The following is a 27116-nucleotide window of genomic DNA, read 5'->3' as shown; positions in this document are numbered from 1 at the left end:
TTAATTTTACATTATTGTAATGTACTTTATATTATTTTATTTTTTATATGTTTAATTTGTAGCACATATGACTTAAAATAAGAAGTGTATTCTCACACTGCCATTCAAATTTGACATTGTAAAGAAAACATTCCAGATACATGCAGACAACATGTTTTTCAGCTGCTTTGAAGCACTGATACATCCTGCCATAACAAGCAATATATTTCTTTTACATATTACTGTAGTACAAAAAGTTAATTTACTTTAAAATGTGTGTGTGATGATTTAATTACTGCTAAACAACAGCTTATATATTACAGTTTATAATTTAAGTAAACTACTAGAGAATGCTATGCTACAATTGAGAAGACATGTTTAAAAAGGACTAGCAATTTAACTCACTGTTTTCACTGCTCTGAATGGCACCATCCTGGGCCAAACACCGTGGAATATTAGGATTTCTAGAATTTCTCATGAAATAGTCAGGGATTGGGAGTGTACAAAGTGGCGTCTTTGGTATTTCTAAGGGAACAGTTTTGTTGATATCCATTTTAGTGCCAGTAGGATGACAAGAAATCTGTTATGAACAAAGACAAAGTCCTTTTATAGGCAGGAGTACATATGTGATTATTTTTGTCTGATTTTCAAATAAAATAGACAGGTTATTAGTATGAAATATACTATTTCATGCATTTAGGTATTGTTGCATTTGAAAATGACTTGTACATCCAATCTTCTCTAACACAGAGAACTGTCCGAAGCACACTGTTGTTTTTGAAATCTGAACGTTTTAGTTTGTTCTCACCTCCAGATTGTTCAAGTCAATATGCAGTACCCGATTTGCCTGATTCACACAGCTTTTCATTGCCCTCTCCTGGTCAAAGAAAAATAATTTAAATTAGCCAGTCAGGATGTAGCAATGCAGTGCCTTCAGAATAGCTACAGTACATAAAAGAAGACACCGTAGTTAATAAAAACTAAAGCTGTAAAAATCTCATTATTTTTCTAATACTGTAGTATTATAAATAATAACTTACAGCAGACACTTGTACACAAAGTTTACCTATTAGAGAATAATATTCCTATAAGATGCAATGTACCCCAATAACATTTTAGAGTTATTTCAGAGACTAAATTAGATTTTGGTTATTGATGAAAAACACATTTTACAGTTATTTCCAAGACTTAATTACATCTTGGTTACTTTTGAAAAAATGTACTGCATACTTTCAAATGATACAGAGAGGAGATGGTCCTATGAAAGGTCTTGGAGGCAGAAAGCTGCCAATATTATTATTTAGCGTACTGTTTGACAGTGCAGGAGTATAAGGCTGTATTCACACTGGCGATTCGTCATTTCCCCCAGGAAGCACTTTTGCCCTCATGTAACCTCGCAAAGTCTAGTTTGTTTGACTAGTGTGATCATACTGTGCCCTTGCCAGCTTGGAAGAGGTGGGTCCGAGCACAGTTCAGTAGCATTTGGGAAGAGTGTGATCTCTAAATGTGCCCAAACGCGGAGAACAGACAGGACGTCAATGATGTGACAAGTCAGATAGAGCGATTTTCATTTCATTCAATATCTTTTAAGTTAAAAGCAGGTTTTTATTCTCACCTTACACATAAACATGAATTGTTGATGGCAAGAAATGCTGCAAATTTCTCCCTTGACATCATTTGTCACCATAAAAATCTTCTCGGGCATTATCCTGTGTTATCCTGCCCTACACAACTCCAAAACGACTACAACATAAGTAAACTCATTTTAACATGCATGCTGTCACACCATGTTCGGGTCTTGTTTTAGCTTTACATGAAGTCGCATGGTCATGACGAAAGCGTGCCCAGACCCAGAACATTAATCACAGTGTAATTCAGGCCAGTGCGGGAGTAGGGAGAGGGTACAATTGTGCTTAGGCACAGTACGGAACAAACATGCCTAGTGTAAGTACACCCAGCGCCCTGTATATGTAATGAGAACCTTGCAGTACATTTCTAAAGTAACAATTAAAGGAAGAAGGCTTACAGGATGGATACAAATCCAGCACAACTTCAACAAGCTGACAGAAGAAATCAGGGCACTCTCATTATGATCAATGTTAGCATACTGTTCAGTTTCAGACAGGCACCACAGACTTTTCCTTGTAGATCTTTCCTTGTTTAAAGAGGTTTATGTCGCGCAGTGAATATTATAGGCCACTATGCACTAGTGTTTCTTATGTTTTGTAAAACATTCCTTATCCTCAGAATGAATGGAGGCTAGATGTATGAGTGACACAAAAGAAAGATGGAAGTATTTTGTGGTGGTATTAGTAAATGAAAAAGAGGTGAAGCAACCTGTCAATACACAAGTACAATAAACTTTTTTATGGTCACATCATTTTATTTATTGTCACATTGCACCATTTATATATTTAATTTATATTAAAATAGTCTGTAATATTCCTGCATATGTGTGAATTTAAAACCCTCACACAAATAGCACATGTATCTGTTAAAGTAAAAGGAAAACATTTAAGGCTTTTCCTGATTTAATAAACTAAATATAGATAAAAAGAAGAGAAATAATGGCAAGGATGGTAGTAATGAGGTGATGCAGATTTTAAATAAAGAAACTATCAAAAAAGTAGCTGGTATTCACTAAAGATCAGAATTACTAAGCATGGCAACATAAACATGGAAATACTTTTCTTTAGGTTTACTAAATAGAGTATTTCTGCTTAGCACATTACCTGTAGCTGAAGAACAGCCCTTGATATCATGTCTGGAGAAAAGGTGTCTAGAGCTCTTTGAAAATCTGCAACACATTCTTTGGAGACAGAAATTAAGAGACATTAGTACAAAGTCTCAAACCTTTCCAATCAAAAGATACTTCATAAACTTTTTATACTCTCAAAATAAAAACCACAATTTGAGTGGATAACATGCTATATTATAAAGAATAATGTTACTATCTGAACTTCATAAGAGCATCAGTTTGACCCCAGATAAGTTACCTAATCATAAATCATTCTAATTCTCATAATAACTGTACCTCTAATGTTTCTGTACTTTCCAAGGTGAGGAATGGTGTTCAACTACTGAAATGTTCTTCATAAAGCAAAATTTATGGTTGATGAAATATGGATTAATTAAACTCAATTAATAATAAAGAACGTTCCTAAAATAGTATTTCAGTGAAATTACAGTAATATCATACACAGAGCTAACTCAAAATATTTCCACAATTCTCAGCTAAAAATGCAAATACCAATTGCCTAAAATCAAACAACATAAAATTTTGTCAGCAAGGGATAAATCTATACTAATAAAAGGCAAAGCCCTTACTGTCTGACTGACTCACTCATCACTAATTCTCCAACTTCCCGTGTAGGTAGAAGGCTGAAATTTGGCAGGCTCATTCCTTACAGCTTCCTTACAAAAGTTAGGCAGGTTTCATCTCAAAATTCTACGTGTGAAGGTCATAACTGGAACCTACTTATGTACATATATACGGCCATAGCCTGCAGTTCGGTTGCCATGTGAGGTGGAGTTGCGTCCCACATTGTCACGCCTCCCATGTAATTGAGTGCCTGCCCATATACTGTAAGGCTGTCCGTCAGCAGCGATCCAATAGACACGCTGACGCTAAATATCTGCGGGTGAAGGACTGTGCTTATGCAAACGAAGATGAGATGGTCAGGGATAGAATAGTGTTTGGCACAAACTCAGCGAAAGTGCGAGAGAAACTTTTAAGTGCTGGGCCTGAGCTAACATTAAATAAAGCTGTGGACATCACGAGATCGCATGAGATAGCACAAGCACACCTGAGAACCTTCGATGCATGTACTCCGAGCGGCTCACGTGAACTGACTGTGAACACAGTACGCAGAGAACAAGCAAGAGCTCCAAAGAGCGCTGAACAAAACACACATTACACAATTGAGAAGGCAGCAAATTCAGGCAAATCCACAACTTAATACCGGGAATGCCTGTTAAACATCTTAGATTCATGAGTACCGATTTGGGTAGTGAACACTTCAATGAATGAAACCTGTTATCTTTACAACACATCCTCCAAATACGAACCTGATTGAAAGAAATAATGATAATCAACTCCTTGATGACAGCAACACTCATAACAGTGACAAAACAATTACATTGACAATCATGTTACGTTATTTTTAAAATGTTTCCTTTTCTGTTTCATAACTTCTTTAACACACTACTTCTCCGCTGCGAAGCGCGGGTATTTTGCTAGTAAATAATAAAACACATTAACACTTCACAGGCACTGAAATATTTATTAGGCAAAAACAGTGAAATGGTAGTCAGATACTGCAGGGCAAGCAGCACCACTAAACTATGTGTTCTGTCCTTTGTACATAGTGCAACATACAGATACCTCACTGTGAATGTCTTTATTTTATGCAGCACATCAGTTTACATACAGTAGTTCCTTGTGGCTAATTGTGAATGCACTCTGGTGTTGGTGAGTTCTTGTGCCTTTTTCTGTGCTTTTGTGAGTTTTTGGATTTTCAACCTGTCTGCTCTGTTTTTGACCTTGCCTTGGATTTCTGTGTTAATTGGGTCTTTCTTCAATTTGGATTGCCTTAATTTCAAGCAATTCCTTTAACCTTTTTTGCTCCGCGGAGCTTGCTTTTGTTACTAAGCACTGTGTTAAGAGTAAATCTTTTATTTTATAAAGATCCTGCGTTTGCTGTTATTACTAGCCACAGTTTCAAGAAGATATCCTTCTCTAATGGGTATTTTGGATGTGCGTTTGGAATGTATTGGGACTTGTGCACTTTGGGATCCCCAGCTCTGGATACATTCAGCATATAACAGAATTAACAGAAGCAACTGTCCATGTCCAAGTACATGAAAAGGCAAAGAAACATTTACTGTAAGCAAATGTTAGGGTCAAGAGAAGATATGCATTCAAGAAGACATATTTCTTCAGTTTGATATAACTTTTCAGACCAAATGTATCATATGAAAAGACACCAAACTGTGAATACCAAAGAGAGATACATAAAGTAAAGTACAGGGGGCGTTCAAATATAATCAAATATACAGGGGGCGTTCAAATATAATCAGGAATTTATGACCTACACTTCGTTTATTTAATACAACGAAACAACTTATACACTATTTTTCTTTTCATCTTCTGCCACTGCAATACACTTGTTCCAGCTATCAGGAAGCTTTTTAATCTCAGAAGAGTAGAAGGCTTTTGATTGCATGTTGACCATTCTTGCACAGAGTCAATAACCTCTTCATTTGACTTGAATTTCTTCCCTCCTAAAAATTCCTTAAGTGGACTGATTATAGTCCCTCTCTGAATGACTTGCACTGATCATACATACACTCTAGACTAAGAAAGACACTCATCCCCAAAATGATTTTTAAGTCTTAAATAAATCTGATATAGAATGACTCCTTCATTTGTCAAAAATGTAATAATTAGCTGTGCAACACTTATGTGTACCTCCTGCTCCGACATGTTGATTACAACTGACAGGAAAGAGCTGCTGGTATTACTCACGAGAAGTTCAAACATGCATGTGTTTGTCAAAAGAGTCATGTCTCCCTTGCACTCTTCATAAGAACAGAGCATGAAAATTCCTGTTTATAACTGAATGCCCCTCGTAAATGAAGTTTTTTCTGAGATGAGTGCTTCGGTGCTTTGAAGAACTTGAAATAATTTCAGAATATTGCAGCTAATTTATATTTTATACAGAGCTAAATGGCTTTGGATGTATTAAGGAACCTCAGACATATTATAAAATGACCAGAAATCTGCTGAAATCTAGCAAGCTGAATGGCTATGTGATTAAGGAATTAGGTGCTACAAACATCTTGAGTATTCCTTGTGAGTCTGTTAATTGTGGTAAACATTTATTAAAGAATTTGGAAATGTTTGCAGATGAGTGGAAGAGATTATTTTATGTTTAGAATGATTTCTATATGTTTATTATAGCCAGCAGGGAGCAGTGATATCTTTTGTTATAAATTTCGCATTTAATAGGAGCTTAGCTCCAAAGATGAACTTTGTGCTTCAGATGGCTTGCAGCAGGATCTTACGATTTGACCAAATTGTGATACTAATCATCTAGTTAGTATGACCTTTAATATGCATCTCTAGTAGTTGGTAAGGTTCCAGGGAGACAGATTGATTTTCTTCAGCCTTCTCAAAAAACAAATGTACTGATGACCCTTCTTAACAAAATACAGTAGGTGACATTGAGGAATCATGAGAGATTCTCTGTTTTTCCATAGCAACATCAATAATGTCAATAGGCACACAACCTCATTCAACCCTTCTGAAGTCTATAGTCACCTCTTCAGCACAGTTTCATTCATTCAGTCCTGTTCGTGCCGTCTGGTGCTTGATTTGATAGTAAGTGAGTGTCAATTATCTTTATTGGATGCTGCAGTGAGAGCTGCCAGGAGAGTCAGGCCTTGGTTTTTAAGTTGTTTTGCTACCATTCTATGCTAGGTTTCTTTAGGTCTGACATGATTTCTTTTCCCTTGTGGTGTCCAACAGAGGTTTGTCCTTCAGAGGGTGTTGGATGGTATTCGGCAGACATGACCTGTACATGAACTGTACGATCTCTGAGATGGTTCAGTTCCTGTCCTGCTTTAGAGGTCATCATTTGAGATGGTATTTGTCCAGATTTCCAGTTTTCTTCAATAGAGTTGGTGGTCTTCTGAAATTATGTGCAATACAGAAAGATTGTGCAGACGTACTGTAATTCTTAAATATCCTGATTCTAATGTGGATACTCAGGTTGTTGGATCTCCAGATGTTCATCTGGATGGCAAAGGCTTGCTTTTCTCTGCTAATTCTGTTGTTAATTTCTAGTTCACAGTCACCATTTATAGTAACCTTTCTACCCAGGTACACAAACTCTTCTACCTCTTCCAGTGTTCAGCATTCACTGTAATTGGATTTTCCAAACAGGTGTTCTTCCTCATTACATGGTTTTCTCCATATTAACTTTAAGGCCTATAGAAATTACTGTTTCAGCCAGATTTTCAGTCTTCTGCTGAGTGTCTTGGTACCTGCTTGATAGCAATACAATCTTGTCTGCATAATCCAAGTCTTCTAGCACATTGTTAAGGGTATACTATATCCCCCCATCTTCTTCCACTAGTGATGCTGTGTATAACCCAGTCAATAGCCAAGGAAAACATCAGAGGTGAGAGGCTGCAGCCTTGCTACACAGTGACTTTCAACATGAATGATTCTTTCAGCTTGTTCTTATGAATGACTCTACAATTGAAATTCTTGTATAATGACTAAATAATGCTGACTAATTTCTTTAATATGTTTCCTGAAGTCAACTAGACTTCAGCTTAAGCAGTTATGCATAGATTTCATCATCCTTTAACTTTTGTATAGCTTCTTTCACTTCTTGTATCGTGGTCTTTCCCAAGTTAATATCCAGGTCCACTTTCACCCCCGGGATATTAGCTTATGGGTCTGGGTGGTTGAAGGTCTTGTGGAAGTGCTGTTTTCATCTGTCTAGTTTAGCATATTTTTCAGTGACAGGAACATGTTAATACTCCTTCAGAGAAAGTGTGAACACTTAGGCAATTTCCTAAAAATTGTCCATGTGTTTTTCACATAAATATTGTTGGTTTGAAGATCCTATTAAAGGTGAAGAAAGGTCTGTCTTGATTTTATTTTTTATATCAAGAAACTCTGAAATTTGAAAAAGGGTGTGCTGTCTGTTTATATCCACTATAATATAATTAATATAGGATGACATGACAATACAGTAATTCATTCTATTGCCTTTATTGATGTTCTAGAATCTTTGCTTTGAATTCTGCCCAGACACTACTGTACTGTTGAATTTGCACAATTCCTGATGTTCTTGTACATTTTTCAGCCAGTTACCTTACAGTATGCCAAAGGTATGTTTTTGTTTTAAGTGGCAACTCTGTATTGGGTGGGTATATGTTCTGTGATGGACTGGTAGCCAATCTAGGGTGTGTTCCTGTCTTCTGACTGACCCTGCCAGGCACCAGCCTCTTCAACTCTGAGATGGAGTCAGTTGGTTTGATTATGAATGGATGGTTAATATAATGTCATATAATATGCATTCACGCTTTATCCATACTTTTTACTTTATCCGTACTTTCCTAAAAAACATGGGGGTTCACATATGACTCTTAAGATGTCAACAACCATGTGCAAAGGGCAGACTATGACAGGCTTACCTCTGACCTCTGGGCGGGAGTCTTTATCAGGGCTCCAGCAACGAGTAATAAGATGGACCAATAAATTCCGATGTGGTACAGAAGCAGATATGAAATCTTCTCCTGTACTTGGTCGAATTCCTCTTAAGACACATGAAACTAGTTCTTGGGGTTGGCAGATATCTAAGATGAGAAAGATCACCAGGTCAAAAAATGGAAAGTTTCAAAGAACTGTAAGCAGTGAGTCATTTTTGTAATTATATCTTTCAAGGTAAAATGACATAATGCAAAGTAATCTATTTAAGTATTCTTCTAAGTTAAAAATACTTAATAACAAAGCAACTACACAACAGAACAAGTCTGACATTCTTGATTGCCCTCAGCTACTTAGTGAAGGGAACAGCACATCATGTTCTGAGTGATCCTTGTATTTGTAATTGTCTGTCCCGGAAAGTATGAAAGTCAGTGCCTCTTTGATGTTTTTCAGTCATTTTTTGCAAAAAATTGTTTATCTTGCTATTTTTAGATATCAGTAGAAAATAATAATAGCCTATATTTATATAGCACTTCTGAAAAAAGAGGTAGACGCAGAAGCTTCATCATGATAAAAATGTCATTAAAATGTTAAGCATAAATAAGGTTTGGTCGAATTGTATGAGGAAACAGATTAAAACAGCAATAAACATTGCAGTGTCATGGGTGACTATTAATTACTGTGGATGTCCAAATATAAAGCAGTACTGTAAATATTATTCTTTACAGTTCTTTTAAAAGAAACCAATGTTACACTGTTTTCTGATTTTTTTTTCTCCATGGGTGGGAACCAGAAGAACTCAGTTGCCCACTGTATGAAAACGTTTCTGAAAAACAACCATAAAGTTTGACGATCCAGGAGATGTGGTATATGGGTAACGAGCAGGTCTACATAGCAATGTCTGTAAAACATTCTTAAAGAATGAGGAGATGCTGAAATAGATGATCTACTTTATAGATGTTTGATGTTAGGATGATACAGCAGATGTTGTATGAATCTTTTTTAGAGGTACATGTTTTTATAAGAAAATATACAGCAGTATTTTGGGCAAAATGTAACCGGAATGGTGTTTAGTGAGAGACCAGCAAACCAAGATGATATGAAAGCATGAACCAATTTCTCTGGGTCATGCAAGTTTTGAAAAGTTAATATAGTGTTAAAATTAAATAATTAATTAAGTCATAATTAGCTTGGCCTTGTTTTTATATATAAAATACATTTTAATGTATGTTTTGTTTTCTTTTCATCCACATTGAAATTCTGTACTGTAAGAACACCAAGTAAGATGGCACCCAGTTGAGCTCGGCAGACTATGAATGACATTGTGAAAGAGAACATCAGGATGAGCCAACAGAATGAGAAACGTGACAAGCATGATATAAACAAATACTGTTACTTTAGTCCTCAATCTGAAAGTACTCAAAATTAAATAGGAAGAAGGTCATACACAAGATGGCAAAAAACACAGGAAAATAGCAAAAATGCACAAGGATCATAATATCGCTTGAACAACTAACCAAGCTCCATCTTTTCTTTTTGTTTGCCCTCCCTCCCCATCTATTATGTGACTGCAGCATTAGATAGATAGATAGATAGATAGATAGATAGATAGATAGATAGATAGATAGATAGATAGATAGATAGATAGATAGATAGATAGATAGATAGATAGATAGATACTTTATTAGTATTGCACAGCTTTTGTCACTGTGGGCAGACAGCAGGCGTTGTGCATAGTAAGCAAAAAAGAAAAACACTATTTCTTTCACATGGTTTGTACATAAATGTTTTCCTTAAGGCTTAATGTCGAATTATCTAAAGCCACTTGGCGTGTGCCGAACTGCACCCTTAATTTTATGAGAATACTGCAATCTACACATTTTATAGTAGGATGTAAAATGTACATTTTTATGTCTCAGTTGTAAAATTAAGGCTACAATTTTAGTAATTCATTAACCAAGGAATCTTCCAAGATGCATCCTGTATTGGGGACAAGTACTTTGATAGCAAAGTGATGGTTATGATTTGTAGAACTGAGAAAGACATGCCACTTTTTCCACATCATGCTGTGTTAATATCTCTTTACCTAAGACATGTTCCTACCACATTTATCTGAAGCACTACTATTTTCAGTAAAGATTAAATTACTGTTAACTGATTTTGTTCATAATCGAGAAGGTTTTTGCACTTCAGAACTGTACTAAGATTGACACATGAAATCACAATTAGTTATTATGTTCATGTCTTATATATACATCAAACACATCAAATCATGCATATACTGTAAACATGGAAAGAGAGACACACACCAAGGTAGGTATCTATCCAAACTGCACTCAAGGATACCTAAAAACATGAGGTTATTAAAAACTCAAACCTAGGATTTGGCACCACTACAATGCTTTGACAAATCCTTTGTATGAAGAAAATAGGAAAGAATGAAATAAAGCAACAAGTATTGTCTTTGTGAAAGTTAAAAACACATGAAATAAAAATGGGCGTGTGTGTAGAGTTGTATGCAGACTAACTGAGGCAAATGCACTCAGAGAACAAAACTGAATTAAAAATTGAACTAAGCTGTTACCTTGGCTTATCAGTCTCACAAAAATAAATGTAGCAAATGGAATCTTTACTGGAACACTGCCAGTCTACTATGATATACTCTGATTAGTTAACAAAATAAAACATATTTTGAAATTTACCGAGCATCCTTTTCAAAATGTGTTAAGGAAAGAGTGACCTGCTTCAGTTGGGTACATACGAATAAACAACTCTTTAACAGAATGCAGTTTTATGTGCACTACCCTGATTGCTTTCAACGTTATTGTTAATTTTAGACAAATCTGAGATTTATAGCTGTGTGTAAAAAAAAATGTTTTATGCCAGCAAGTATTTAGAATTAATAACTTTAAGAAGGAAACATTGAAAAAGCAATCAATCCAAATGTGTTTTTCTTTTCAAATTCTTCACTGAGCCTGAACTATGCAGCATGGATGAGTGAAGTTTAATGATTCTCAAGAAAATTATTCATGATGCTTGACTCTTAGTGTTCTTTTCATTTTTATACAGTAAAACCCTAAATATTTGTATATTTGATTGTTTTTATGCTGAAACTGAAATACTTTATTACGATATTAATTCCAATTAGTTTTTTTAAAAATAAAAATACCTACCTTCAAATGGAATTCTTCTTCTAACGGTCTCCCAAACAAGCAATCCATAACTGGAACAAGAATATAACACAAATTTTGTTAGTTGTATTTGTGTCTGTTACTTTCAGAGTCAATTCCTGAGTTTTTCACACTGTATAAATATTTTATTTCCCATTACATATTACATACATTACATATACTGTATTACATTACCCACATGGACACTGAATCATGCAAACACCATGCTGATAGTGGTTAGGCTGACAGGTGAAGTCTAATCCCTGGTGTGAGTACAGCCGTCTAATATGCTACTTAGTCTATCCATTCATGTATATATAATGTATTTTTATGTGAATTTTAAAATAATTGGTTTTAAAAAGGCAATGCCTGACACCTGTGAAACAGCCCGATTACCCTGTAATGCTAAATTTATTTTTCATACTGTGCTAAAGTCCAGTCCCTTGACACACTGCACTAAATCTCCATTAAGCAATGGCAAAATGACTATACTACTGTCAAGGTTCAAATCTGTTTTAAGAATTTCAAATTTTGGAAAAAAAAAAAGTAATTTCAACTTTTTTTCCATATGTAGAGAAAAAACGTCTTATTAAAGCCTCTCCATCTTGTAAAACATGTTTGTCAATTTTTTAAAACTCATCTTCTCAGTGTGTACAATGCAAACGTATATCTGCATACACAAAATATGCATATGAGGATGTTGAACTACTCTAAAGAAATACTGTAAATCTTTTCACTGAAAACAAGCCAAGTTATTGTGATATACAGTAGAGTGTCACCACAATCCTGTTTCTCTTTGCAAGTCTTCAGAGCTGCTGCTTATGCAGCGTTATCTAACCCTAAAGATTGACCAAAGGTGTTTTGAAGGTCAAAATAAATTGTGAATATCCTTTTATTTTTATTTTTGGTGTTCTGCAAGATTTACAGCTCACGGACTGTATTAATATATGGGAACAAAAGCTTCTGCATATTGCTTAAAACGTTGGATTAATTAAAAAAATCAGGACTGTTAAACTATAGGCATATGTCATATCCAATAAACATCTGCTATAAATACCCTAGCAGGTGATCATATTTTGGCTGATCAAGCTGCATGCAAGACTAATTCATCTTTTTTTTTCTTCTCTGAGTTACTTGCCAATTTGTGTGACTTAGTGACCCCAAGTTCCATGAGTTCTAATAACAGTCAAAAAATATAACCATGCTCAAATAATCTGGATGTGAAAAAAGACAAAAATTCCCAAACACAACATTTGGCCATTAATTAACTAAGCAGACATCCTGTTTGTAAAGTTAACATTCTGGCCATAAGCCAAACAACTAAAATGAAAGTAGCATGACCTGCTTGTGACTGTGTAGGAATTCCTAAAGTTGAAAATATCTACATAACAGCAAAAATACTGGTAAGGGCAGACATGTGAAGCGGAATAATTTAGTAACTTTAAAAAGATACGCTGTTCAATATCCAGTTAAAGCAACGTTCATTGGCAGTCCTTTCTGAATCTAAGAAACTCACCTGTAAACATCATCCTTAACTGAAGGTGCCTGTCCTTGGTGGATCTGTGGTGACAGGTATACTTGGTCTCTGGTGCAGAGTACATTTCTCTCATCGGAGACATTTAATCTTCTCCAATGTGATAGGCCAAAGTCACATACCTGTAAGTAAAAGTCAGAGTTACCAGTTAATTAAATTCAGTGTAATGCCGGGACAAACATTGCTTTCAAATTTTAAAGGAGCTGGCTGATGAAGCCAGCACTTTTGGTGCTTTTCAAGGCATGCTCAGGTCCTCACCCCTCATGTCTACTTTGACTGTTGTCTTTTGCCAATTCAGTTGTGCTGCTAAGCAATAGGAATCATTCAGCAGTTATCTGTAGCACAGGTGTTTGTTTTAATTTAAAGCAGAACTTGTCTTCAGTCTTTAAACTATCATTGTACATTAAATATTTTGTGAAAATTATTTTTAATTTCTCAGCATTTTGAGGTGTGTGTTTGTTTTTGGACTTGGCTTATACTTTTAATTTTTTGCTGCTTTGAACTTTGTCTGCTAGACTTCCTGTCTGTTTTTAACTATGCTCTTGCAATTTGTGAACAATACGGTGCCTGTTTTCTGCTTACATTCCCAGGATTCTGATCTTTGTGTTTATTAAAGCTCTAGCTTTTCCCACTGCTGAATTCACATTCAAACATTGAAACTTTCATGATCCTTCATGTGCATGGTGTTACTATATAAGTTATACCATGTTCATCAGCCCTAGGGATGGCTTTCCATTTATAGGTAGGGTGCAGTGGATTCCCGAGTACAGCAAAATGCCATAACATACAGCACTGATGTAGGAACAAGACAGAGTACTTGTCACAAGATCTAGATCTCCAGATTTTTCATTCTAGCAAAGTATAGTCTGAGCACAGAACTGTTTGCTTCATCATGTGGATTCTAATTTTTTTTTAATTTTGTTTAGAGACTTATTACTGACTCAGTTATACATTACTTGATTTAGTACATACATAAAAGAATTACCGTATTTTTCGCTCCACAAGATACATTGTTTTCCCCAAAAGTGGGTGGAAATGTTTGTGCGTCTTATGGAGCAAATATTGCGTCACAGACCGTGATGTGTATTACCTGACCTGTCAGCGGTAGCGACAGCTGTTAGAAGAGGAAGTGATAGGCCCACGATAAACGCCTGGGGACGCTTAAATGTCCCACTTCACTGCTAAATCTCAGGGCGACTGGTCAGTTGCCATCAGCCTCTGCCCATCACGTGGGACCTGGGAGAGTGCAGAGGGCTGTGCATGAGTGATTTCCCACCTGCTCATGTATCCAGTGTCTTTTAAAAAAGTGTCACTGTAAGGCAGGGATCTCCAACACGTCGCTCTCGAGCTACCGGTAACTCGCCAAAGGGTTAATGAATCCTACATAAATTTGAAAACTTGTGTTGGCTGGGATTGGCTCCAGCAGACCCCCGTGACCCTATTCGGATTCAGCGGGTTAGACAATGGATGGATGATTAGTCAAATTAGGGGTGGGTGATCTTTCCAATAAAAATCATATCACGAACCTTTTAACACAAATCATGATCCACAATCTGAATTGCAATCTGTCTTTTCAATGTGGCATGCATTTAAGAGAATACCCGGACTCAAACTCATCAAGACCTAAGTAACACTTTATTTTAAATATCAAACAAAGTTGAATTCAGTTGTTCTCTCGTTCGCTAGCTAAGCGGAGTTAAGGAACACGCCCCGAAGCTGGCGAGTGAATGAGGAAGGCCCCTCCCCTTGGCCCGGATTCGCGCAAATAAATCGGTACCACAAGCGAGCTATACCGATACATAGCGAAATGAGAGAAGTCACAAAGTCAACCGGAATTTTCAAGCAAGTTATAGAAGAAACCCCGATCTAAATCCGTTAAGTAGTTCTCTCATGAAAAGCAGACAGACATACAGACATTGGATTTTATATACTGTATTACTCGACAGTAATGGCGCACTGCACGAATACACTTGACTTGAGCATTCCTAGTTTTCCTATTCTTTCTCTGTATCTTTAGTATTCGTTTGCTCAGAGGTTGATGCGCTGAGCGGCCTGCTTCTCTTCTTTTGTCGGCATATGTCCGCGTTAAAACTGATTAAGTCAGTGTTTGTGTTGCAATTACTTAGTACGTTTTCCTTAATTTTTCACTTAAGCTGGCGCTCAAGTCTTCAATCTGCCTCAAGAATGATTTAAGATTTGTTAATGACAGTGATGATGGTTTTTAATACTATATTATTCTGCTATATTTTATTAAATGTATTGGTACACTGCACCCTGCCCGGGATTGGTTCCTGCCTTGTGCCCTGTGTTGGCTGGGATTGGCTCCAGCAGACCCCGTGACCCTGTATTCGGATTCAGCGGGTTAGAAAATGGATGGATGGTACACTATTTGGTTCAGAATATTTTTTTCTTGTTTTCCTCCTCTAAACCTAGGTGCGTTATATGGTCAGGTGCATCTTATGGAGCGAAAAATACATAGTTTAAAAAATAAATGAAAGGCAAACAAGTTATGCATTTTGAATTCAAAATACTATGTATAACATCAACAATATTTCTATATGACGTCAAAATATGTACTATAACATCACAGCAAGGCAATAAGTCAACATCAAATTAACATCCAGTTAGGCGACTGGATTTTTCAGACCCGCTCTTGCAAGCACAATGTATCTATGCCAATAGTGGTTAATATGCTGTTTATGATGTCAAAAAAAGGATTTAAGTAGGAACTTCCATGTTAATAATAAACTAAATTGTACTGGTTATTATGAACAATGCTGCACATCCCCTTTCTGACACATCAAAATGTACTTTCAAATTATTCAGCTTGAGAGTATCAAGAAACACTATACTTTTATATATACAGCAATATGCCTTTATAAGTCAGAAGTTTTTGTCTTTTTGTATAATTCCTTGTGTGTATTTCAAGAGGGTCGCTGTTGTTTGTTTGCTATAATATTTTTGGTGCTTCTGTAACAAAACTAAATCACCCTCCTGGAACAAATGAATCTACCCTAAATGTAATCTGCTGTTATTCCTCCTTCATAAACCCAAAGTGTTCATACAAGACGGGGACGTTTAGCTGTAACTTTCTTGTAGGATGATTATTACCATAATACTACTGCCCAATTAAGTGATCTTAAAAATCTAAATTTTAGGAAACTGCAGCAGGCTGTTAAACAAGCAGCAGAACTTAGAGATCATGTGTGCCACATGGTAACAAAGATTAGCTGAAGACGATCACCTCTTACATGCTGCGCATACACAACAATACAATTTATTTTTGTATAGCCCAAAATCACACAAGAAGTGCTGCAATGGGCTTTACCAGGCCCTGTCTCTTGACAGCCCCCCAGCCTTGACTCTCTAAGAAGACAAGGAAAAACTCCCAAAAAAACCCTTGTAGGGGAAAAATGTAAGAAACCTTGGGAAAGGTAATTCAAAGAGAGACCCCTTTCCATGAAGGTTGCACATGCAGTGCGTGTCAAATAGAAGATAATACAATAAAATACACAGAACAGAGCACAGGTACTGTAAATCCTTAATACAGTATAAAAATGAAAATATTACAAATTTGGAACAGAATTTAACAGTAGATGATATCACATAATATGCTTTGGATACCATAAGTAAATCAGTAATGAGAATGTTCTTCAAGATCCATGGAGCCCAACCCTGGAATTATTTTCCCCAGTGCCATACAACCTATTAGACAGTATAGACAGTCCGCATGAGCAGGGTGCATAAGCCCAGGTGAGGTCTTTGAAACTGTTAGAAGCAAAAAGCATTTTTTAAACATCGGTTTCAAAAATCCATTTAAATCTTATGTGTAAATCTTATTTTTTTCTGATATTTGATTGTACTATGTCTTGTTTGACTGTTGTCTTTTACCAATCTTGTTGATCTGCTTAACAATTTTATTCATTAATCAGCCATCTGTAGTAGAGGAGTTTATTTTATTACGATAAATATGAATGTCTAAATTTCATTTTTGTACGTTTCTATATTTTTTTTCCCCCTGTGAATACAATGTAGCATACAATTATTATGGTTTATTGTGCATGAATGACAAAATAGAAACATTAAACCTTAAATAAAATGTCCAGTCATTGTTCAATTCGCTATATCCTAACACAGGGTCATGTTGGAGCCAATCCCAGCCAACACAGGGCACAAGGCAGGAACAAACCCCGGGCAGGGCACCACCCACACACACACACACTAAGGACAATTTAGAATCGCCAGTCCACCTAACCTGCATGTCTTTGGACTGTGGGAGGAAACTGGAGCACCCGGAGAAAACCCACACAGACACGGGGAGAACATGCAAACTCCACGCAGGGAGGACCCGGGAAGTGAACCCGGGTCTCCTTACTGCGAAGCAGCAGCGCGTCCACTGCGCCACCGTACCACCCTTAAATAAAATGTGTTACACACTAATATACTTGCAAGACAACAAAGAACATCTTTGTTTTAGTCTTAATGCATTTTTGGAATGGTGTATTGTTTACATGATCTGATTTGAATACTTTAGCCATTACACAACACATTTAAAAACTCCATCATGAGCTTACAAAGGGCTCTGCTGGTCTCCAGAGGATTTCACACTCCTGCTCAAAACTATGACTATAGTATTATTTCTTAATTAGTGATTGTGTTGTTTTAGTTTCTTTGCTACCATTTTGACTATAAAATGAAGGTGATTTGAATGCCGTTTTCTGTTGTATGATAGTACAATTAATTTTGATTCATATGTAAATTTAACAAACCAATAACATTTGATTAACTGAATGATATGGCAACAGTCAAGATTAAAGAAATGTAGCAACTGTAGTGTTCTTTACAAATATCACTTTTTATTATTCTTTCCTGGAATATTATATACTATTTCATTCAAGAGCCTCAGTGTTTTGTGGTTCATTAAGAAGAACAACGATAATCTGAGATCCAATTTAAAAACATAATACTGCATGATACTGGATTACTAATGTAAATAATACATAAATAAATGTATAAATAATACATAAAAGACATAATACTATATGATATTGGTTTATAACATGTTTGTTTTGAAAATTGATTGTTGCATCCTAAAGAAATCACTCATGTGAGGATTTAGATATCCATGTGTAAGGCAGAGTGAGTAAAGATTCAGCAGACAATGCTGAATTATCTATTGCATTGTAGTACTGAGCTCAAGAACTAAAGATGCAGATGCTGCTGGCAAAAGGCACTGGATGTACCCTGACAGCTGATGTTGCCTGGCAGCACAACATCGTTTACAAAAAATGGTTTTAATATAGTCTTGGTTGTTACCGTAGATTTGCAAATTCCTTTCTTGCTTACCTTTGCATGAAACTTCATGTCAACTAACACATTAGTTGGTTTTAGTGCCTGATGAACGAGGGGAGGACTTAAGCTATGCAAGTGATGTAACCCTTCAGCCACTTCCAATAATATTCTGAGAAGCAGAGGAAAAGGCAACTCAGGATAGACAAGATGCTGCAATAATAGAAACAAGTAATTAAATGTCTAAAGTGTTATGACGTACATTTTTAAAACTCCACAAAGTAAGGCTTTGTAATATTAACATTAAGCAAAACTGAGAAACCTGAGGTTAGCTGTTTTGTGCAAACTCCTCCTTATTCGCCTTCACATAATTTACAGTTTCATGCAAATATCAGATATTCTGCTATAGTACACACTCATATATATTAAAACTATGATGTTCTTACCTCATACAAGAGTGAGTGTAAGGATCCACCACCCATCCAATCAGAAGCAATGCCCAAGAACATAGGACAGTTGTAGATTCCAAGGGGAGCCAATAACTTGTTTGATTTAATCTGAACAGCCAATGAAACCTCTCTAAGGCATTCATTCCAGGTGCTGAAAAAAGAGGGTGCATATAGTATCTAGTATTCTTCCACCCATTTTTAAACAGGTTTAGGCATTTTAGAGTGACTGGGAACCAGCACACATCCTGGCAGCAACATTGTGCCCAAAACAGAAACTAAGGCTGTCACTAATTTATCACAAGGCACAATTACACATATGGTTACACTGACTAAACTGAACTTACAGTAGCTAATTAAGTAGAACTCAAATCTTTGCGATGTGGGGGTAAAACTGGTGCGCCCCCCTAAAAAAAAATCAATTTACACAAATGCAAGGGAAACATGTGAACCCTACTTAAGTGGTAAATGTGCTAGAATTTAAATCCAGTTTCTTGAAGCTGTGAGGCAGCAGGGCTAACCACTGTGCCACTTTGTTGCAAACACTGCGTTAGAAATCAAACACATGCCTTTGCTAGTAGCCCCCAATTTTAAAAGATAGATCATTTGCAAATTAATATGAATCCTACTGTGCTCTTTAGTGACCCATTACCTTTCTGCTGAAATTTTTACTCAAACAAAGAAAATAAAAATACACAAACCTAAATGAAGCTTGTAAAATCAGATTTTGAAATATTAAACATACACCTAAGGCAAGAAAATGCACTATATAAGAATATAGAGGTTTTCCAGTTCTTAACAGCTGTAGTGGTTCGGCATTTTTACATTGACAAAATACCAATTTAATTCCAAAACCTACCTGTTGTAGATGAGCACAATTCAAAACCTGGTGCTCACTCATGGTTAGCTGTTTTGCTGCAGGATTGTTCTTTTGGCAATATACAATAGCTATGACACTGCACATCAATTTGGTTTAATCAAAACAATCAACACAGATCAATTTTTATTTTTAGAAAAACTAGGGGGCTTTGCCCCCTGCTCGCTTTGCTTGCCAACCCCTCCCGGCCTGTGCTACGCGCCAACCACTTTACGTCTCTGCCACTAGCGTATGTGGATTTCACTTTCACCAAACAACAAATCTTTTAATTCTCATGGATACGCCTCTTCATTAGGAAGAAACACTACTTTTCCCTGATGGCAACACAAATTAGACGATCTACAAGTCTCCAACTCCAACAAGTTTAAATCTGAACAATATATTCAATGTCATTTTGCTGTTCCATTATTTCACTGAGTAATAATTTCCGTTTGTTTGAGCTAATGCAATCTTTACTTTCATTTTTTTGAGACTTTCGAATGTTTGTACTTTCATTATCTCTAACCTGCTCTGCATGTGTTTCATGCCAACTTTTTTGAATGCTTTATGACGTTCTACTTTGTCATCTACTCTTTCTCTTTTATTTCTGGCCCCAGGCATGGTTAAATCTCTTGGCACAGAGTCTCGTCTTGTGGAACATGAAAATATCTCTCTGAAAAGGTCACAGGCTAAAAAGTCTTGTCTCGTCCAAGGATTTTTTTATTATAATAAAGAGATTATCCTAAATCATTTTTATTTTTAGTTTGCTTGCGTTTTATCTAAAGTTAAACTGCTAAGTCGTAAATTCTCAATTAACCTTTGTGAGGGACAGCTAGGATCCTTACCAGGCCGGGATCTTCACAGCCTGGAAGGGTGGGGGAAGGCAGCTTGCTAAGGGCATTGTCTTCCTCAAACTGCTAGATGGCAGCCTTCCTGGGTTACAGTGCCACCACACATACTCTTAGAGCACACTGGGAATTGGAGTTTGTTGCCACAGCTTTGTTGGGTTCTGTGGGTGCCACCAGAGGGTGCAGAAGGGACTAGCAAGCCCTATTTAGTCGAGCTCCAGCCTTATCTAGAAGTGCTTCTGGGCCATAACGTTGGGACAAGTACAGGTATTTCTGAGTTTTGTAAAAGCAGCTGTCTGCCTCAACTCTGGGAGCCAGAGTCAGGAGGAGGAGGACGAAGCTTGCATGAAGAGCAGAGCAAAAAGCAGAGAGAGAAGACAACAGAATTATATACCATTGCTGTGTGCTATTTGCTGTATTGTTGTGTGGTGTGGGAACCTCTTCCTGGAAGAGTTCAGCAGAAAATAAAAGTCTTTGGGTTACTGAATCACTTGTGTCCGAGCCTGTGTGTAAGGTGTTTGGGGAGCTGCAGTGTCCCCTGGTGGTACCCATGGTACCATTCCTACCCTGACTCCTGCAACCCTGAATATAATTTGATAGGCTTAAAAATGTTATGTTATCTGAACTATTCAGCAAGTAGAAAAAAGAATTTAAAATAAATAAAAAAACAAAACAAAGAAGACAATATGTTTTACATTATCACATTTTTAAATCACACTAATGAAACACACAGAGCCATGGTCCAAAAATAAAGGTGGCTCATAGGCAGCATGTTGAACTTTTCCATTTTGGCTACATTGTTTTCACAAACCACCTTAGTAAAAGGGTAAGTGTCTGAGGGTCCATCCAGTTGCAATGTCTCTGTCATTCCTAAATATAGCGTATCACAAACATTTTTAGTAATAAAATGCAGTTATCATTCCAAAGATGGAGCATCTCAAACATTCACACTGCTTTTACAAACCCCATAACAAATGGCATATAACAGGGCATATGCATTGCATGGTGCACTGCAAATGTTAACGCTGAGGTCTGCGTTGACTACATAGATTTCAACCCATCTTAGATGAGTAGCACAACTAGTGAAAAAATACAGCTTCACCGTGATCACATTTGTGACGTATCTTTCCTAAGTGGTGCTTGTTCTCATTCATGAATTCTGTTTCCTGAGTTTTGTCTAGCATGCACGTGAACCTTTGTGTCTGCCTGCTGCCCAATTGCTCTATCTTAAGTGCCTTCTGTGATGTGTTTGCTGGATGCTCAACAAAGGTCACTGCTCTTCTTTTTTCTTCCTATTACAGAGATCTTCATCACATTTTATAATCAATAAACATAATACTTGATTGTGAAAGCTGAACACATATGTACCATGTCCTGGGGGATTATCAACTTGCAGGGACTGTGCTTTTATTACAATAAACATTTTTGGCTATCAAGTTGCAAAGCCCAAAAATTTTTTGAATTTCCTGAACATATCAGGCTGTATTCAGAATTACATCCTGCTTGTCTGTGTGTTGTAAGAAGGACGCTATATAGCACCCGACCTGACAGATTCACAATGGAGGCACGTGTAAAATAAATAAACTGTTTATTTTTCTTCAGCTGGAAGGCACATCTTCCCCGTAATCCCTCAAGCCATAACAAAGTCCCAAGCACAGTATAAAATTCACACCAAGCACTTATCCTCCTCTCTTCCACCACCACTCCTCTTCAGCAAGCTTTGTCCTCCTTCCACCCAGTTCTGGCCGCTGAGCAGTGGTCGCTGGCTCCCTTTTATTGGGTACTCTTAAGTGCTCCAGGTTCTTGATTGGCAACATTCGGCTGCACCTCCGGGTAAGGTGAAACCAGTGCCCAAAAGGGGCCAGCAGCTCCTGTTGCAGCACCCCCTGTGGAACCCCACAGAGCTTTACAGAACTCCAACCCCCATGAAGCCCTGGGGGAGTCCGAGGCAGCACTGCAACCCAGGGAGGCTGCCATTTAGCATCCACGGGGAGATACTGGGCTTCCCACCCGTGTCCCCCTGGCAGATGTGGTGAAGGGGCGTCCCGGCCAGCAATGGAGCCCGGCCATCCATCACAGTGTCTAAGCATATTGTCTGATTATTATCACTTAATTGCCATCTCTGATGTGCTTCATGCTCGACAGCTTCTTTTAATTTGCTTGATGTTCAGCAGATTTAGCCATACTTCTTTTTCTTTCTGTTATGTCACTCTCTCAGTCACTTTGCCATAAGAAACACATGCTCATAGGTCACTTTGATGAGGTTACCACTACCTCTATTTTTTTGGATTTCCAGAAAGTATCAGGTCATAAGCTTTAAGATTAAGAGCATGACAGACAGATGGACAGACCTTAGCATTGTATATAAATATAGATAACACAACAGTGCATAAAAGAGAGATGTTAACTTGCAGGCAAAACTTTGAATTAAAATATTTAAAATTACAATAAATATTTGAAATTCAAATATACACAGGTGTCTATCAAACCTATTATATGCATTATTAATATACTATATACAGTATATTACACACAGCAGAACATTAGAACAATCCTAAGGTTAAAGCAGCCCATTCTGCTTTGACCTTTGTTCTTTATATGTGGAATTAAAATGAACAAAATCAAACGTGAACTCTGTGTGAGATAAAAGCAGCACTTGCCACCACAAATGTGTTGTAGATTTCTTAAGATTGATTTTTGTTCTCTAATAACATTGAAAAAAAAAGAGATATGCTACTATGATCACAAAGCCAATGTTTCTGCTATCATTAGAACACAAACTCTACTCCCGGGGTGCTTCAGTATCAAAGCTAAAATCCATCCATCCATCCATTATGCAACCCGCTATATCCTAACTACAGGGTCACAGGGGTCTGCTGGAGCCAATGCCAGCCAACACAGGGCGCAAGGCAGGAAACAAATCCCGGGCAGGGTGCCATCCACCTCAGGGCACGCACACACACACACACACACCAAGCACACACTAACCGGCATGTCTTTGGACTGTGAGAGGAAACAGGAGTACCTGGAGGAAACCCACACAGACACGGGGAGAAAATGCAAACTCCACGCAGCTGGGAAGCAAACCCGGGTCTGCTAACTGTGAGGCAGCAGCGCTATCCACTGCGCCACCGTGCCGCCCTCAAAGCTAAAATAGTGATATGAATTTTACTTTAATATGAGGGTTTAGTTCAGTTGTCTGGATAACCTGTACAAACAGTAAGTATATTGAGAACTGTCATAAGCAAAAGAATTACAAAATGCAGAATAAAACCAATTAGGTAAAATTCAACAGTTTTTTTGTACTTTTTGCAATAAGGGCCACTAATGGTGAAGCAGCCCAAACAAGAATAGTAAAAGATTAACTGGATCAAAAGACATTCAAATACATACAAGATGTTTTTTTTCACTTCCTCATATATGAAGTATAGGGAAAGTATTTTAATCATCCAAAAGTTCGATGTTGAGATTTTCATGAATCTCGACATTTTAGACCTCCCTGACTTTCTCGTATACGTTGTATAGGGAAAGTATTGGAATCCTTCAAAAAATCCATTTCTAGATTTTGATGAATCTTGACGTTTTACACCTCCCTGATTCCGAAAATACCATTTTATTTACAAAGTATGGGCCTCATAAAGTGGTGGCACCATTCCACGGAGGTAATGCTGTTGCCTCACAGTAAGGAGACCCAGGTTCATGTCCTGGGAGAATTACAGTGCATGTTGTTCACAATAGGTCATAGGTCCAAAAAAGGTCATATCTGTGATAGTGTGCCACTAAAACAATGCTACCAAACAATATCATGCTGTTTAAAATGACACCTCATTCAAGTAAATTCATTTTACACTTGCTGAACTGCGGTATGTAGAAAATATTGTCTTGTTTGACTTCTGTATCAGTTCTCATTGGGTTTTGTGGCTTTATGCAATGTTAACAAAAATGCAGTATTATTTAAATGATATTTTTATTTCCCTTTTAGTCTACAGTTGGCCAACATCTGTCCATATTTAGTTTACTTCCTTCTGTTAAAGAATGGCTCTGCATTGAGGTACAGTCTTTACATCATACATCTGACCACTTCTGGTTTTAAACAAATTAATGAGGACTATTACCGAATATGTGGCCTAAAGTATTTGAAGTATTACAGGAAAAAGACTACCCAGTAAAGAGACTTTCATTTGTATGACTTGTGCAAACTGTATAAAGGCTTTCAGATTGTTTTTTTAACCAACTGGACATTGGATTTCGTAACACTGAGAGCCTAATAATAAAGGCAGGAAACAAAACCTTGAAAGATCTGAAACATTGAACTCCCAAAATGCACTGCATACAAGAACACACTGCATTGATAAAGGAAAGGTATTCATTTGAAAGTGTGTAGGCAATGATTTTATTTACAGCTATTTTTTCCCAGCCACCCAAAACTGATTCATTGAGAAAGTTCTGAAACACACGTGCTTTTAACATAGCAAAAAACTCTGTATCTCCTGCAAAGAAATAATTACTGCTGATAAAATTTAAGTAAAAAACATGCAAGAAGGAAGGAAGATGTGTTATTATTTATAACACGTGATTTGATATAGGGCGGCACAGTGGCACAGTGGTAGTGCTGCTGCCTTGCAGTTGGGAGACCTGGGTTCGCTTCCCGGGTCCTCCCTGTGTGGAGTTTGCATGTTCTCCCCGTGTCTGTGTGGGTTTCCTCCCACAGTCCAATGACATGCAGGTTAGGTGGATTGGCGATTCTAAATTGGCCCTAGTGTGTGCTTGGTGTGTTTGTGTGTGTCCTGCGGTGGGTTGGCACCCTGCCCAGGATTGTTTCCTGCCTTGTGCCCTGTGTTGGCTGAGATTGGCTCCTGTGACCCTGTATTTGGTTTCAGCAGGTTAGGAAATGGATGGATTTGATATAGGTTTATTGGTACATATGGTCATTATTGGTATATGCATAGTGTACACTGAAATTCTTACTTTCAAGAGCTAATCTACAAGCAAACATTTTCATTAGGAAAACACATGAAATGAGGTTTGGAAGCGTGCTTAGAACTTTTAAAATATTTCAAATACACACAAGCCCAAACCACAGATATATTCAGGTAACTGACAAAATAAGTAAACACCTTATGGCAATTGTCTCAATAAAGCGCATGGCCGCCACAAGGATAATTTTAATGCATGCTCATCTTGATCCTGCAAGTGTCTGGGACAATACTGGAGAGGTGCAACTCAATAAGAAATTACATCATTTGATTTTTATTTTTAGGGATGGCCGTAGAAAACATTATCTAGAACACTGCTTCACGCCCATTTAATTTTTTTTTTTGCCATTTTGTACCTGTGGATGATGGAAATAAAATGTAATCTTACTTAAAATATTAAAGAAATGTGATGGGATAAAAAGTGTTTGACCCTAGTCAAAGATTGCAGCTGATACAAACTTGTATGAACAGCAGCATTTACTTGCTTCTCAAAATTAAAACACTCATCGATTAAAACACCCAGGTTTTTAGTACAATTTCTATGGTAGACCAAGAAAGACCTGAAACAAGCCTTGTGTGTAATATTCCACATTTACCAGCCGGTGTTTTCAAGGTGGCGCCGAAGCTAAGCGCAGTTTCGGGTGCCTGGGAAAGTCAAACGACACCTATAGGGGAGTTCATTTTGGATTAATAGTGTAGGTTTACTGTAACATTTCTATTTGTGTCTTAGTAACGTTGAGGTTAGGCATAAATGTATTTTTATTTTTGTTATTTAGTATTTATGTGTAATTTTCTATCAGATACTTTGATTTTTGCTCGAGGTGTATGATTCCCCTGGCAGGCTCAAAATGGTATCTCCATATGGTAAGGCAAACTGACCAGGGGAATTGAAAAGCCTTTATAAGTACAGTTGTGGCCACAAGATGGTGGATGGTAATTCGGAGGGGTATGAGAAGAAGGGTTAGGGTGTATGAGGTATGCCAGGCTAAGAGTCGCCTGGTGCCTGAGCGGTTGGTTAATGTTAAGGAGTTGTTTAGGCTCCTGAGAACCAAAAACAGCTCCTGAGATTTTTTTTTGAGGAGTTGTATTTATGATATGGGCTGAAACAGACTTCAATTTTGTTTTATTTTAAGGCTACTGATACCCTTACATGAACTAAAAGCGATGGTGTATATATCAGGGTAAGGGCCTCTGTGTTTTACATATTCTGTTTTTCTTCTTTTCATTTTCATAATTGGATTTGTTTTGTCATGGGTTTTTTTTTATGCAACTATTTATATCAGCAATTGTTTTTTTTTTTTTTCTCTATCGTGGAATAATAAAATTACCTTTTTTTGAACATCTGCCTCTTTTGTGCCTCTCTTATTACCCTAAATCCTGGTCGGTCCTGAACTACTAGCAGGCCATCTGCTTTAGTAGGTGGCTTGTGACACAGTTTACAAAAATGTTTATAATAATTTTGACCCCTACCACATTAAAAATTTCATTCAGAAAAAACAAAGGTAATATATCAGTAAGGGAAAAAGAAGGTTTTAACTGATTAATCGGTTATCCTAATGTGGTCAAGTTCACAGGCTCAAACTGGTTAAAACCAGTCAAGGACACAGGAGAGGAAGATGGGTCACTGTAATTTGGGGTTTAACTGCCTTTACATTACCCACAAAAAAGTTAAAAAAATTCATTGCAAAGTTCAGAAAAAACCACAGGGTAGCAATGAACGGAAACAGGATTAAGAGTGCTATTAATCATTTTAAACCATACATTTGGTCTATGGGTATGGCAATTATTAGCAAT

General features: G+C 37.1%; 1 protein-coding gene across 1 annotated transcript in view; it reads right to left on the bottom strand.

Annotated features, from left to right (window-relative positions):
* The window catches only part of si:dkey-181f22.4 (receptor-interacting serine/threonine-protein kinase 2), a 45979-nt gene that overhangs the window by 5295 nt on the left and 13568 nt on the right, over positions 1–27116 (bottom strand). The window contains exons 3-10 of the mRNA XM_039763198.1: positions 18643–18796; positions 18254–18409; positions 12890–13029; positions 11377–11426; positions 8191–8352; positions 2712–2788; positions 788–856; positions 385–559 (exon numbers count right to left, since the gene is read on the bottom strand). Of these exons, the coding sequence (XP_039619132.1) occupies positions 385–559; positions 788–856; positions 2712–2788; positions 8191–8352; positions 11377–11426; positions 12890–13029; positions 18254–18409; positions 18643–18796 (983 nt within the window). The remainder of the gene's footprint in view (positions 1–384; positions 560–787; positions 857–2711; positions 2789–8190; positions 8353–11376; positions 11427–12889; positions 13030–18253; positions 18410–18642; positions 18797–27116) is intronic.

The sequence above is a fragment of the Polypterus senegalus genome, chromosome 9 (assembly GCF_016835505.1).
Source record: "Polypterus senegalus isolate Bchr_013 chromosome 9, ASM1683550v1, whole genome shotgun sequence".
Lineage (NCBI taxonomy): Eukaryota > Metazoa > Chordata > Cladistia > Polypteriformes > Polypteridae > Polypterus > Polypterus senegalus.
This window is presented reverse-complemented; position numbering and strand designations above follow the sequence as displayed.